Genomic DNA, 14,121 nt, shown 5'->3' on the forward strand with positions numbered 1-14,121 from the left:
AAGCACGGCTCCTTATGGTGAATATAGCAGACTTAATACCCACTTCATACGCCAATCTGTTAACACATCCCTCCATTCCTTCATTCCTCCACCCAGCCATCCATCCATCCATCCATTTCTCTGGAAGACTCTTTGGCACCCAAAGAGGAGTGTGAGGGACAGAGTCACTCGTAGTCAGTCATCGCTAACAAATATATGAATTCCTTCAACACCTCCTCAACAGTGTGACAAAATTGAAACAAAACAAAAAAGTGTGACTAAAAAAAAAAAAAAAAACCCTCCACACTGACACAGTATTGCTGTTTGCTACGTGGCTACCTCTGTACATGGTAAAGGGGTTACAATTTCAACTTTCCTCAGTAGGCAAGCATACCCACACAAACCACACTGGAGTGACGTATTGAGGTCAGGTTATTCTTGCTGTCATTAATACTTAATAATAAGACAACGGAAAGCATAACAATGGCAATGCGACAACGTGGGACGGGAGTCGTTTCAGCCTACTGTTTCAGAGTTCGGAGTTTCAGTTTCTAAGGAGGAGTCGACTATACATCAGTTTCTCCGATTAGCCAGTTTGCTTGCTTAGCCTAGTTGCTCTGGCTCTGCAGATAAGCTTAACTTCATACAGATATGCATGAACATAAAAAAACACACACAGACACGTACGTTCACGTGCACACGCACACGTACACACACACACACACACACACACGCACACACATAGACAGGCACACACACACACACACACACACACACACACACACACACACACACACACACACACACACACACACACACACACACACACACACACACACACACACACACGTACACACCCCAACAGTGGATTCCTGCAAGTCACAGATCAGAGAGCCAGTGTATATAAAGTGCATGGTCCTGACAATCTTGTAAACAACCCCCCCCAAAAATACAGCTCTCTCGCATTCTCTCTGTCTGGGCCCACAGGACTTCTTGCTAATAATAAATTAACTTTTTGTTTCTCCTTCAACTTTCAATCACCAAAAAAAGAACAGTTCTTTCAGGGAAGCCGTGAAATATACGTAACATTGGGACAAGCTCATCATTCGCCAACTATTGCATTCATACGCTTACAAAACTTAGAATTCCCCAATGCCAGGACATTTACAATAAATATTATCAAATGGGATTTTTCTTCCTATAGTACAGTAGCCTCTATACACAACATTTAAATATAAATAACATCATCTGACTGTACAAAAAATGTTTTAAGACAACTCCTGGATAAATAAAAAAAAAATGTGGCAACAGCAGAATTAATATCAAAGAATACCAAATGGATGTGCTGCTCGTAATAGTCACATGGTTCAACATATCATATGGACATTACCACTACACACTGGCTTTCAAATGACACCTACGAGGAAACAAGACAACAACACTGATGGTGACGAACACTGGCTAGTTTGTATTGTGTGTCTGTTTTGTTCGTTGGTTGATTTGTTTTGTTGACAAATGCACATTATGGCAGGAACAGTGTAATTGTGTAGTTTCATCCCTTTTCTTCCTCAGAAAACAACAACACAGCGTTTTCCATGAGGGCAGGATTTGAAATGAGTGTGTCTTTGACGATATCCCTTGGCCAAAGTAAACTGAAGTCATTTCACGGCGCAAGATTCATGTAGAAGGTTAGCCTGGCGACGCACGTTGAGACAAGTTTTGTCAGCGTTATTTAGGAACCAACCCCTTACAGTTGACAACTGTCCCAACGCTCTCCTCTTGCATTGTGGAATGACATCAAGTCCAAAAAAAGGTGATATGTAAAATATGCTACTGGAGATGCAACCATATGCAACATGGTTTCGAAAGAAAATTGGCAAGAAGAAAAGGAAAAAAAAACAAGATATGCACGGGGACTGATAACAAATCAGAGGATCTTCCCTTTTGGAGGGTGTGCAAAAGTTTCCTTCACATGACGTAACTCAGTGCAGGGGAAGCAGGCGGAGGGAGCTTCCAAACCAGCTGTGACCACCAGTACAACGAACTGAGCATCAAAGCATGTTACTGGGAATAAACTTCCTCTCTTCTTCTCTCTTATAATTTCCTCCTCTCTTTCCTTTCTAATCTTCTTCTTCTTCAGAAATGGCAGGGCTTTGGCCTGCTGCTTCTGCTGAGGGAGACCTGCAACACTGTGAATCCACAGCTAGGTGGTGCTAAAGGACAAGGGGAAAAAATAAAGCACTCATGTTGCACCGTCGTTTTCATCTCCGAATTGGGCTTTCCTCTTCCTACTGGGACGTGGTACTGACTGTCCGCCTTCGAGCCAGCCTGCCTGTCTGCCTCCAGTACAGTGCCTTTGCTGCCCTGTTCTACTCCGCTCCGCTCCCCTTGTAGTGTGCCCCCCTACACACACAGACACACCAACGCACCTCTCTTTCTCCAACACACATAACGTATATGCGCCGACACACACCCCGTCTCCTCCTTTACGATATGCAACAGCAGCTGCGTCCCTTGGCGTTCTCCTCCTCCATTGGCTGCTTGAACTTCAGCAGGGGCGGGTCTCCGCTGGCCGGCGTGAAGTATACCGCGCTGCCATTGGACGAGACCAGGGGCATGCGCGAGTCCTCGGGGCTGCTGGCCTGCGACGACGGGGACTTGTCCACCGAGTTGGCCGAGCCGTTGCCCAGGTGACCGTTGAGCAGCGGGTGGTTGAGGAGCTTGGCGGCCGCGCGCTGCTTCTTGAGCTCCGAGAGCGTCTGGGGGCGGTCGCTACGCCCCCCTGGGCCACCACCACCCGGGGCCCAGGGCTCCTCGCTGGGGGACGGGCTGCTGCTGCTGCTGGTGGTGGTGGTGTTATGGGCTGCGGGGACGGGCGTGGGACGGGGCTGTGGCGGGGTGGTGGGAGGCTCGCCGTTGGACGGAGGGTGGGCTGGCGTGGCCGTGGAGCTGGAGGTGGAGATGCAGCCGTTCTGCCGGCCGCCATCTTTGATGATCCGCGGGGGTCGCCCCTTGGCCTAGTGGAGGAGGAGAGATGGGAGTTCATAAAGTCTCACGGAATGCAGGTGAGTCAAAAATCCTATTCAGAAGTAAAAACCTAACCATACACAACACATATTGACCCTAAGTGAAAACCCTACCATATGTTTGCTTTAGCCAACACATGGGTTTCCCCTAAGTGAAAACCCTACCATATGTTTGCTTTAGCCAACACATGGGTTTCCCGTATGTAAACAATCCCTGGCGGCACACCCCTGACTGAGAACTCCTCAATCTCTGATTGTTGAAAACTGCTGTCACTCAAAAAAAAAATGCTCATGTGGTTTTCTGCTTACCATCTTGCCCCTCCTCACAGCACAAATATTTGTAAACTGGAAACCTATGAATGCATTCAGTGAGCCAGTTAGTGAAATCACCTGTGCATTCATTCACACAACAGCAAAAGGAATACATGGGTTCACAGTGTTTATAAACACAATGTTGTGAGGAGGGGCAAGACACCGGAGGCCAACAATCAGAGGTTGAGTTGTGCTAGTGACACTAGTGACACTGCTCAGCTAGTGTCGCGCAGCCAGGAGAAAACAAAAATATAGAACCCATGTACATCTGGCAGGACTTTCTCAACCCAGTTTGTTCTCTCTGTTCTCTCTATCTATGTCTGGATATTGATTGAACATACAGCCTTGAACCTTAATCATGTCAAATGTAGAAATTTTCAAAATCGAGTTGGTTCTCTACACATCATCCCTCAGCTTGCAGGTGCATCACAAATTTTAAGCCTTTATGAATTGGAAACACCCAACAGACATTTCCATCTGTACAACATGTTGAGACTAATAAATGCTTAAAACTTCCAAGCGGCACCGTGCTCCAACTTCCCTCTTCAACACAATAAGGTTTGTTTGCGGTCTTTACTTACTGAATGGCCGTTTTCCTGATCAGACTCCTTCTCTCTCTCCTCCCTTCCTCCTCTCCACACAATGGCCTCCGTCTCATATTCTTTACGGCACAGGTTGTGCCGGTCGGACAGACTGGCCCTCCGAACCACTTTCCTGCAAAGCACACACGAACAGGAAAACATAAAATGAGATTATACGAGACTATACAATAGAGCCAGACTACAGTAGCTTGGTTAACACATGAAGCCTTGCAATGACTGCTAAAGAGTGTGCTATGCTGTTACGTAGACATTGTAATGGAGGTAAAAAACACTATTTGAGGCACTCCTTACTAAAGTTAAAAAGCCTTTATTAAATATACCTTATTTAAATGATTAAATATACCTTATATACGTATATATATATATATATACCTTTCACCTGCAATTTTTTGGCATGCCCTGATGAAGAAAATGGGTCGAAACGCGCAGGCATGTAGCCAGTATTTAATAAAGGCTTTTTAATTTTAGTAAAGAGTGCCTCAAATAGTGTTTTTTTTATCTTTTCATGGAAGTTTGGAGGTCTAAGTTCTTTTTGATGAGCACCCTTTTTTACTAACTGGATACAGGACCCAGTGAAGCATTCCCTTTTCTCTTTTTTGTTGATTGTAATGGAGGTCATGGATAATGAAATGAGCCTAAGTGGACGCTCTTCCAACAGGGCTAGTATAGATTAAATCAGTGGTTCCCAACCTATGGGTCGAGACCCAACCTATGGGTCACCAAAGATCCACGGGGGGTCGCGAAGCTCTCTTGATTTTAAGGGGCTTCATTTTAATACCATATATAGCTCATTTTTAATAAATGACAAATGCATAGAAGCAACAAAATTTAAGTGCTACATTAAACATTTATTCTGTTTTTGAACAAAGACGAATTGAGGAATAAAATGATAACTAAAATGAGTTTTCGCAGGAAACAGAGCGTATCACGTATCACGTATCCCTCTCATGTGGGAGCTGGGTCACCAAAGCTTACAATGGTAAAAATATGGGTCCCTGAAGAAAAAGGTTGGGAACCACTGGATTATATAACTACATTACTACAAACACGATAGGGGTCATGACCTTTGCCTACTTGCCCCCAAACCTTACATTCCGTTGTGGGTACCGCTTATAGTAATTACTGTCAAATATTGATTTATCAATAACACTTAACCCTTTGCGGGTGGACTTCACTTGCAAAGATATTTGACCATGGAATCATGCAATTGGGAATCATAACAGACTGATCAATAGCTTTAATATCAAGTCATCAAGTTCAGTAAGGGGTCACAAACACTTTTGGTAGACTGGCAGTGATATAAGTCAATGTTTCCAACCTTTTGTTTGTCTTGGAGACCTCCCCAGGGCTTTTTTTGTCCTACCATGAGTACCCCCTGCTCTACATCACTTCCTCTATCCCAATATTACTATATTTTATACATTTGTTATCATTACATTTTCCCCACATACCCCCTTTGCTCGCAAAACCACTGTATGAAATGGGCTTGGAGGCACTGTAGTAGCATACCTCTGCCACCAGGGGGATATGATATTTACCACTGTTGGACATTACAGAGCATCACCAGCAGGTGGCAGTACATACCCGCGGCTGCCTGCGCTGGACGTCCGCCGGCACAGGGAGGTTTTGTGCTTCAACTGGGACTTCATGATGATGTCGTGCTTGTGCTTTAGGTCGAGCAGAACAGCCCTGAACTCTTCATCCTCACACAGGTCTGACAGAAGACAAAGACAGAAAGGCAAAAAAACAGCAATGAAAACATCCACATATTTCTGTCACCCATAGTGTAAATGTTCACATGCAAAGTGTATGGAAAAGCAGAAGACTAGGCCACCACAACAGAGGACGCTAACAATCATGTCAAGTCTGAGGAACTACTGGCACAACCCATAGCACCTCACACTCATTGCTAAAAGCCTACCCATACGCTACAGCCAGTGGCATTACATCGAAGGGTCAACTTGCCTCTCGTAACCTATTTCTCTGAAACAGTCTATGGCTACGTTTCAATGACATTTTTAATTCCGAATTAAAAATTCAGAAAGAAAATAGTTCAGTCGAGTTTACTTTGATATTTTGTTTCATTCTAAATTGTGAAGAGTTTACATGACGTTTTTAAAGCAGAATTAATCTGAGTTCATTCTGAATTGAATGTCTCATGTAAACGTAGCCTATGACAGTCAGCATATATGCAAAAAAAATTCAAAGGATTTTTTAGTGTGCAGATGTTTTCCTGTCTGGCCACACATGCCTTACCTATGGGCGTCTCATCCAGATAAGTCCTGGCGTTGAGACTGGCTCCATGCGAGACCAGCAGCTCTGCAACCTGCATCTGTTACGGGAGAGAGAGAGAGAGAGAGGGAGAGCAGAACGTATTGCTGAGGCGGGCTATATATACAGTATTGCATATGGCCAACATTGCAACATGACTCACTCCTGATCAATGCTGCCTCTGTACATTTCCCTATAATCATCTTAACACAATAACTACTCAGCTTGATGAAAAAATAGTGCGCAATGCAGGTCAATATTGGTGTATGTGTGAGTGAGTGAGTGAGTGAGTGAGTGAGTGAGTGAGTGAGTGAGTGAGTGAGTGAGTGAGTGAGTGAGTGAGTGAGTGAGTGAGTGAGTGAGTGAGAGAGAGAGAGAGAGAGAGAGAGAATGTTCCGTTTTTTTGTACATTTATTCATCCAGAGGATGCTTGCTAATGTTGCCTGTTGCCAGCATGTAGTCTTTTGTCACACACATCTTACTTCCCACACACTAAGCTGTTGCCCGTACCCGACTCCAGCACGTATTCATCTGAGCCTGTGTTATCGGTCACCAACAGTTTTCTACATGTGGCATATTTCCTATTAACATTACCATTGTCATTACCCAGCATTCATACTTAATGCACAATGAGCACACCTGTACCTGTCCTCATCACGCATTCTTAGACTTACACACACATTGAGCACAGCTGAATAAGTCTTATTGGTCCTAATCAAGCATTCTTACAGACACACACATCAGGCAACTAAGGCTTTGAATTCCACCTTACTGGTCTTCTGCAGGTAGGCTATACATTACCCGTTACCATTACCACCAGTACATGTGAGATTTGTTGCAAAATTACTTATATCCATTTTAGGAAAATGTTTGGGAAATTGTCTTTTAATTTCGGTTTAAAACAGGGTTGGGGAACCTATGTCTCGAGGGCCATTTGCGGCCCTTGAGGCTGTTTTATTTGGCCCCCGATATAATTTTAATGTTATGCAGCTTCACATAAAATATGACATATTTTGTGAAGGAATCTTAGAAAATGCATTTGCAATACAATTAAGTTATATTCAGGGGACCTAGAGAAGGTGGGGTCTGTTTTAAAGGTGTCTGCCTTCAATATAGGCCTAAAGTGTAGGGGGAAATCCTGGTTCGTGTTCATAGTACGGTCCTCGAAGGACCTTTACGGTCCTCGGATAAATTTGAAGTGGCCCTCCAAATGAAAATGGTTCCCCACCCCTGGTTTAAAAGGTATGATCTCAAAATATATGAATGAAGAGTTGACACATAGATGATGCGATGTCTGAACAGTCATTTTCACTAATAAAATACAAAAGTCAAACAGTGGCGCTTGCGTCATTTTGCAACAAAAGTCTTTTATACTTTATAGACACTGAGCACACCTGAGCCAGTCTTACCTGTCCCCAGCAGGCGGCCGCGTGGAGCGGTTGCCAGCCGTCCGAGTCCCGCGGGTCCGTCCTGGCCCCGCCCTCCAGTAGCAGCTCTGCCGCCTGGGCGTAGCCATTGGCCGCCGCGATGTGGAGCTGTGGAGGAAGAGGAGGAGACACAGGTGAGAACAGGTGATGTGGAGGAAGAGGAGGAAGAGGAGGAGACGCAGGTGAGAACAGGTGATGTGGAGGAAGAGGAGGAGACACAGGTGAGAACAGGTGATGTGGAGGAAGAGGAGGAGACGCAGGTGAGAACAGGTGATGTGGAGGAAGAGGAGGAAGAGGAGGAGACGCAGGTGAGAACAGGTGATGTGGAGGAAGAGGAGGAGACACAGGTGAGAACAGGTGATGGGGAGGAAGAGGAGGAGACACAGGTGAGAACAGGTGATATGGAGGAAGAGAAGGAGACGCAGATGAGAACAGGTGATGTGGAGGAAGAGGAGGAAGAGGAGGAGACGCAGGTGAGAACAGGTGATGTGGAGGAAGAGGAGGAAGAGGAGGAGACGCAGGTGAGAACAGGTGATGGGGAGGAAGAGGAGGAGACACAGGTGAGAACAGGTGATATGGAGGAAGAGAAGGAGACGCAGATGAGAACAGGTGATATCTTCTCTTTCAAATCCAGTGAAGGTATGGGGGCAGCTACCCCCATTGTGTGACTCAATGTTACACTGATTCCTGAGAAAGTGGCTAAAACAGGTTGTAATCTTGAAAGAAAAAAACGAAGTGAATTACAAAATAATATGGTATATCCTCGTAGACAAAGGTCTTGGCTTTTCAGAAATGCACAAGGCCAATCTCCCCATTTTCCATTTTTTTCAGAAATCAGGTTTTTCTCCGATCATACCTTGTTTTTTGTCAACACCGTCAGACACAATTAAAAGCAATAAAAAGTGTATTGATTTGGTTGCATATGTATCTGGAGTTTTTAAGTGATTGTGTGTGTTTTTTGGTTCACACATACGCCTTTAAATGTTGAAAATTCACTTTCATTCTATTTTAATACTGCTTCATGTGTTCTAATTTAAAAATATGTGCTGTCAGACAATGCTTACTTAATGGCTAAATAGATCAAACAATTTTTTTGTAATTTCACAAATATTCGTGTAGGCTTAAATTTGCTATTACTTTGATAATTCAACAACTACAAAGGAAAATCTTGTAAGGACATTCATTTAAAATGTCCAAAACTCCTTCTTACGGTGGTGACTTAAGAACTGACGGTGGTGACAGTAATCTGAAGGTGGTGAAAGTGACCTAATTATTACCTACATTTAGCAAAATAAATAGCCCTCTCAAGTCAATGACATCTAGCATAAACACTTTATTTCTGTGTGTGCACAGTATGTTTGTGCATGTGTTTTTTCTTCATTTGTTAGATACTCTAGGAAGTAGGCCTAGATTATTGAAAATGTGGCATGAACAGGTTTTAAGTTGTTCAAATCCAAAATATAGAGGTGTATTATGTAAGGGTTAACGTTCGGCGAGAAGGTCGCTACCGTGGAATAGCAGCACGACAGAGAGAATCTTTAGACCCCGACGCGGAGCGGAGGGGTCTTGTTCTCTCTGAAGTGCTGCTATTCCACAAAGCGACCGACTCGCCGAAAGTTAACCCGCTTATTATATGGATATACTTAAATGATTCACACATGCGGGGCCATTTCTTTAGACCTATTTAATGTTAAGATTGTTGCTGCGCAAAACAAAACAGTGCCGTTGTGGAACACCGCTAGGCAACAGCTAGGTAGGCTAGCCAGGACAACAGGTGTTGTCTATCACAGCAGCTGATTAGAGTGACAAAAGACCGGACCCCCTGCGGAGTGATATGAAACATTCGCTTTAGCCACTGACTTGTAGGCCTATACAAGCCAGTGGCTTTAGCAGTGAACGTCTTGTTGCCATTGACAGCGGTAGCCAGGACAACGGGTGTTGTCTATCACAGCAGCTGATTAGAGTCTTGTTGAAAAGTCGCTTTAGCAGTGAAAAGTCTTGTTGCCATTGACAGCGGTCTGTTATAGACCAACCCGTCCGTTATCGAAAAATAACAGACGTCCGAACGTTGGGGAGTCCCGTTGAAATGAATGGAGCATTCGACAGATGACGTCACAACCATATAATAACATAGATTAACGTCTTGGCTGTGCAGTGAATGTATTGGCTCCCCATGTTTTACATTTTTCATAAAATGGGCTCTTTCTTGGTTTTGTCACCAGCGTCAGACAGAATTAGAAGTAAAAAAATAAGTTTACTGTATTTAAGTGAATTACTTTTACAATTCAACATAATTGTAGATACTTATTGGAAGCATATTCTTAAAACTTGTCAAAAACCTGTAAAACACATGCTTTTTTGTGAAGTACATCAGATGTCACCACCGTCAGGTTTTGTGACAAAAAACCCTCCAAATGCACCTCAGTGGAGGCTGGAGTATAAGTTTGGGTCACAATTATTACTAACATGTCTGGTAATGTTTCATTAACCAGCACAATTTAGTAAAATATGGAACAAGATGATGAGCGGAACAAAATCTGACGGTGGTGACATCTGACGGTGTGAGACAAAAAAAACACTCTTTTACATATTGTGCATTTTTTGCTCACATTAGCCACTTCGTTTTCGCTCTGTTTCTTAGGGGCTTCATGACGCTTCTGAAAAAGTATATATAATTAACATTAATGTAACAATAATACTATTAAAACCGCCGACGGTGTTGACAGTTTATGGTTGGGACAGTACCAGTGTCCAAACAAATTATCAAATTGAGGAGAAATTAGTAAACTTACAGGAGCTTCAGTGATGGTGAAGTACTCAGTAGATCTAAAGGTTTGAAAAGGGGTCCTAAGTAATGACAATGACCTTGCGCATACCTGATTTTATTGTCTTTTTAAAAAAATCTGACGGTGGTGACTAATATGCTGGACACACTTTAAGCAATCAGAAAATAGTAGTAAATATTGCTTTACACGCACTATGTGCATATCTGCAGAACCACTTCAATATGGACTTTAACATCATGGTGATATTAATCAATAATATCAGTGATTTTTACATTTTAAGTCAATTGAAATGATGATGTCTGTCCTTGGGACAGCTGTTTTTACAGGGTGTGGGCAGGTTTATAGCCATGAAAAGTAATAAAATTACACTTAAATATTTCAAACGACTGTACATTTATGTAACAGACCCCTGTGTCTTTACCTGGATTCATTTTGTTCATGAAAATGTAGTTTATTTTCAACAGAATTGGCAGTTTATTGCAGAGACATGTTTTAGCCGCTTTCTCAAGAATCAGTGGTTAATGTGTTAATGTGACTTAATTCTGTCGAGTTAACATTTCACTTAATTCCGAATTGTGAAGTGTTCACCTGATGTTTTCAAAGTTTCATTTGGAAGGGAATTAGGTTAATTCTTATTAAATGCATCATGTCAACTAGGCCAATGTGTATTACATATGTTGTACTATGTATTATGGGTAACACTTTATTTTGAGGTTCATATTTTTTTCTTTTTAATGTATCGTGTGTAAACGTGTGTGTCTGTGCTTGCAACTATTTGTTTGGTTGACATGTTGACCAGGACTCCCTAGCATAAGACATGCCAAGTCTCTATGGGACAATCCTGGAAAATTAAAGTCTAGAAAAATAAACAAACATGTTGGACGCTAATACATGCCTAACTGTATAATTGAATTACTTACAAGGACATGTTAAGAAAAATCAATTATTTATTAGGCAAGTATTCAAAAATGTCTTATTCATTGGCAAAACATCCTTTATTATTGATGGACCTAGAAGGCCCTTAACACGTCTTATAAATCACTTATATACAAACATTAATTAGCCATGAGCTAGTGGCTAACATGTTAACCCTACTATAAGGTGTTACTGTATTATGTTTATGAACAGTATATACTGCATGTAAGCAGTGTGTTAACGAGTGACATGATTTGCCTACCGTAGCTGAATCGAATCAAGAAGAGGCGAATTCCCATTTGCTGATGATGTGGGTCTAGCACAGCTAGGCTACTACAGGTTGGCTCTGTACAAAGTGTTGTTGATTACATGTTGGCTCTGTACAACGTGTGTTACATGTAAGCTGCTGGAAACCTGAATTCCCCTCGGGAATAATAACATTTATCTTCTCTTCCAAGAACTCGTGCAACCCCTTTCCTCAACAAGATATCCCTCCGGATCAGCAGCAGCAGACACAATGTAACCCCAGCTGACCATGTCAAGCCGAGTGGCAAAGACACAATGTAACCCCAGCTGACCATGTCAAGCCGAGTGGCAAAGACACAATGTAACCCCAGCTGACCATGTCTATCAGAGTGGCAAGCAGAGAGGCAAGCCAAGCTAAGTACCATACTGTACTGTCCAAGTTCAAGTTTATTATAGCCAAATCAACAGTATAACATACAGTTGCTAGGAATGTCTTTGGTTTGCTCGTACATTTAACAACACAAATACATATAGCTAAGACAAAGACAAGAAAACAAGAGGCGCCATAAATAAACAGGGAATTACGTATACAATAAACTTTGACAGTGCAATAAGACATATTGCACTTTCAATGTTTATTGTATACGTAATTCCCTGTGCCCCCTGTTCCCTGTCCCCCGTAATTCACTGTGCAAGAGCAGGTACAGTACTACAAAGCCAAACCCAACCCAGCTAATCCATCCCTGAATACAGGAAGGCCAGGGTGTCCGGCAGGCGGGCCCTCTGATAGTTAAAAAGAGAAAAACATGCACATCCGTCTATAAAAAATGGGTGCAGGACCAGCAAAAATACCATGAAAAACTCAAAGAAAAGTCAGTGACACCAAGCTCCCGTTGCTCTTTTTTAATGTGACGTGTCAGGCCCTCTGACCCATGCAGAACAGAGTCAGGCTCGGTGGAGTGGTGGTCAGGGTGCATGGTCCACACTGTGGCGATGGCACAACCATTGCATTCCATATCCTGGAACTGGTTGGAGGTGCTTGCCTTGCCTTAAGAGTAGCTAAACTCCTCTGATTTACTCGGGTCATTAGCAGTCTTGGTGAGTATGCAGGGGCTTAGCAGCACAGAGAGGGCCATGCTTAAACTAATTGGTTAAAGGGTAGAGGTTGCCCCTATCCCAGAGCGCGGGGCACATTGATATGCCAACAACACATCAGGTAGGATGGCAAAACACACATAAACCATCACTGACGTTACACAAACATCACGTGAGTGACACCTCTGATGAAGGCTGCAGAGGCAAAGAAGAGGTCGAAACTTGTCAGGTACAAAAAAAAAAAACATTTTCTTGGCCTTGAAAAAACCTGTGCTTTATCTTGCATGGCAATACACTCATATCCCATCACTTGGCCAACTTCACATTTACAAATCACTTCCTAGCACAGGAGGAGCACAGTGCACCAGATAAACTCAAGAGGCGAAAGTTAAATTGAAAATGGACACGTCAATTTAATCGTTCCAAGAATTCAACAGTGCTATCTGGTATTTCTCACCATAATGTGGACCTTTTAAACGGCTTGTCCTAATTTACGCACCGGTGGCTTGCCGCCCGCATGTGTTTGTGTGGAATGTGTTTGTGCGCATTCGTGGCGTGCCGAGCGCTGTGTGCGCTGTGTGCACATGTAGCTGTGGTCAGGACTGACCACTGGTCACGCTAAAAGGTCAGCGCTAATCTTGAGCCAAGCAGGATCATCCCCTCGAGGCTCTCTGCGATCACACCCGATAGTCACAGCACAGCCCATTTGCTTTCTATTGTTTCTGCAGCACTTGAGCGGTGTGCCAATGTGCCACGTGGAGAAGTAGTGCAGAAGAAGTCTTGTGTTCCCACAGCCATAACCACCACGATTCTGGGTCAAACGTTTACACTTTCCAAAATATGAGATGAGAACTCATGCAAGCAAGGACATATTGCTGTGATATTGACACGATAACCTAACCCTAACTGTGCAATGGAGATAGTCCTCCTGCTTGGAACACAGAAAAGCACAGAAGAACTTAATGCAAAATGGTTAGTCTATGGGAGTTTTTACTTTTTTAACAAAGTGGTGCACTGCTGAAGATACGAAAGCCGCATCAGCACTTATCTCTCTGTCCCCACATCACCTGGACACAAGTCAACGAAGCCATGGCGACCTTTGATCCCAAAGCCCCCTCCTCGACCTCAGCGCTGGATCAGGACACCTAGTCTTCTTAGGATTACCATGAAGCATTCCCCAAGCATGATTGCTGTTGTGTGTTAAATCATGCACTTCACACCACTAGCACGGGACTAACGGCACAAGACCAACTGGAGATTAAAGCTACACCATCTAGTTTTCATCTATTGTTGTCCAACCTACCGAACGAAAGTAGTACCGCCACTCAGAGAGAACTGTCCGCTCTTTAAGCAGTGAATTTTTATTTTATTTTTAATATTGGAAGCATTATGTACCATTGCTTTAACACATTTTACCTGGAAGACGCATTTGTGTGGTTCTACCTTTCATGCCGGCTGCCAC

General features: G+C 43.3%; 1 protein-coding gene across 2 annotated transcripts in view; it reads right to left on the reverse strand.

Moving 5' to 3' along the window:
• Nucleotides 1–2,066: 2,066 nt before the first annotated feature.
• Nucleotides 2,067–14,121, reverse strand: part of ppp1r16b (protein phosphatase 1, regulatory subunit 16B) — a 68,972-nt gene continuing 56,917 nt past the window's right edge. For both annotated transcript variants that reach the window (XM_063214901.1, XM_063214902.1), the window contains 5 exons: nucleotides 7,600–7,725; nucleotides 6,176–6,251; nucleotides 5,504–5,633; nucleotides 3,899–4,031; nucleotides 2,067–2,996 (listed from right to left, as the gene is read on the reverse strand). In XM_063214901.1, the coding sequence (XP_063070971.1) occupies nucleotides 2,466–2,996; nucleotides 3,899–4,031; nucleotides 5,504–5,633; nucleotides 6,176–6,251; nucleotides 7,600–7,725 (996 nt within the window). In that variant the 3' untranslated portion in view covers nucleotides 2,067–2,465. The remainder of the gene's footprint in view (nucleotides 2,997–3,898; nucleotides 4,032–5,503; nucleotides 5,634–6,175; nucleotides 6,252–7,599; nucleotides 7,726–14,121) is intronic.

Source organism: Engraulis encrasicolus, chromosome 14, assembly GCF_034702125.1.
Source record: "Engraulis encrasicolus isolate BLACKSEA-1 chromosome 14, IST_EnEncr_1.0, whole genome shotgun sequence".
Taxonomy (NCBI): domain Eukaryota; kingdom Metazoa; phylum Chordata; class Actinopteri; order Clupeiformes; family Engraulidae; genus Engraulis; species Engraulis encrasicolus.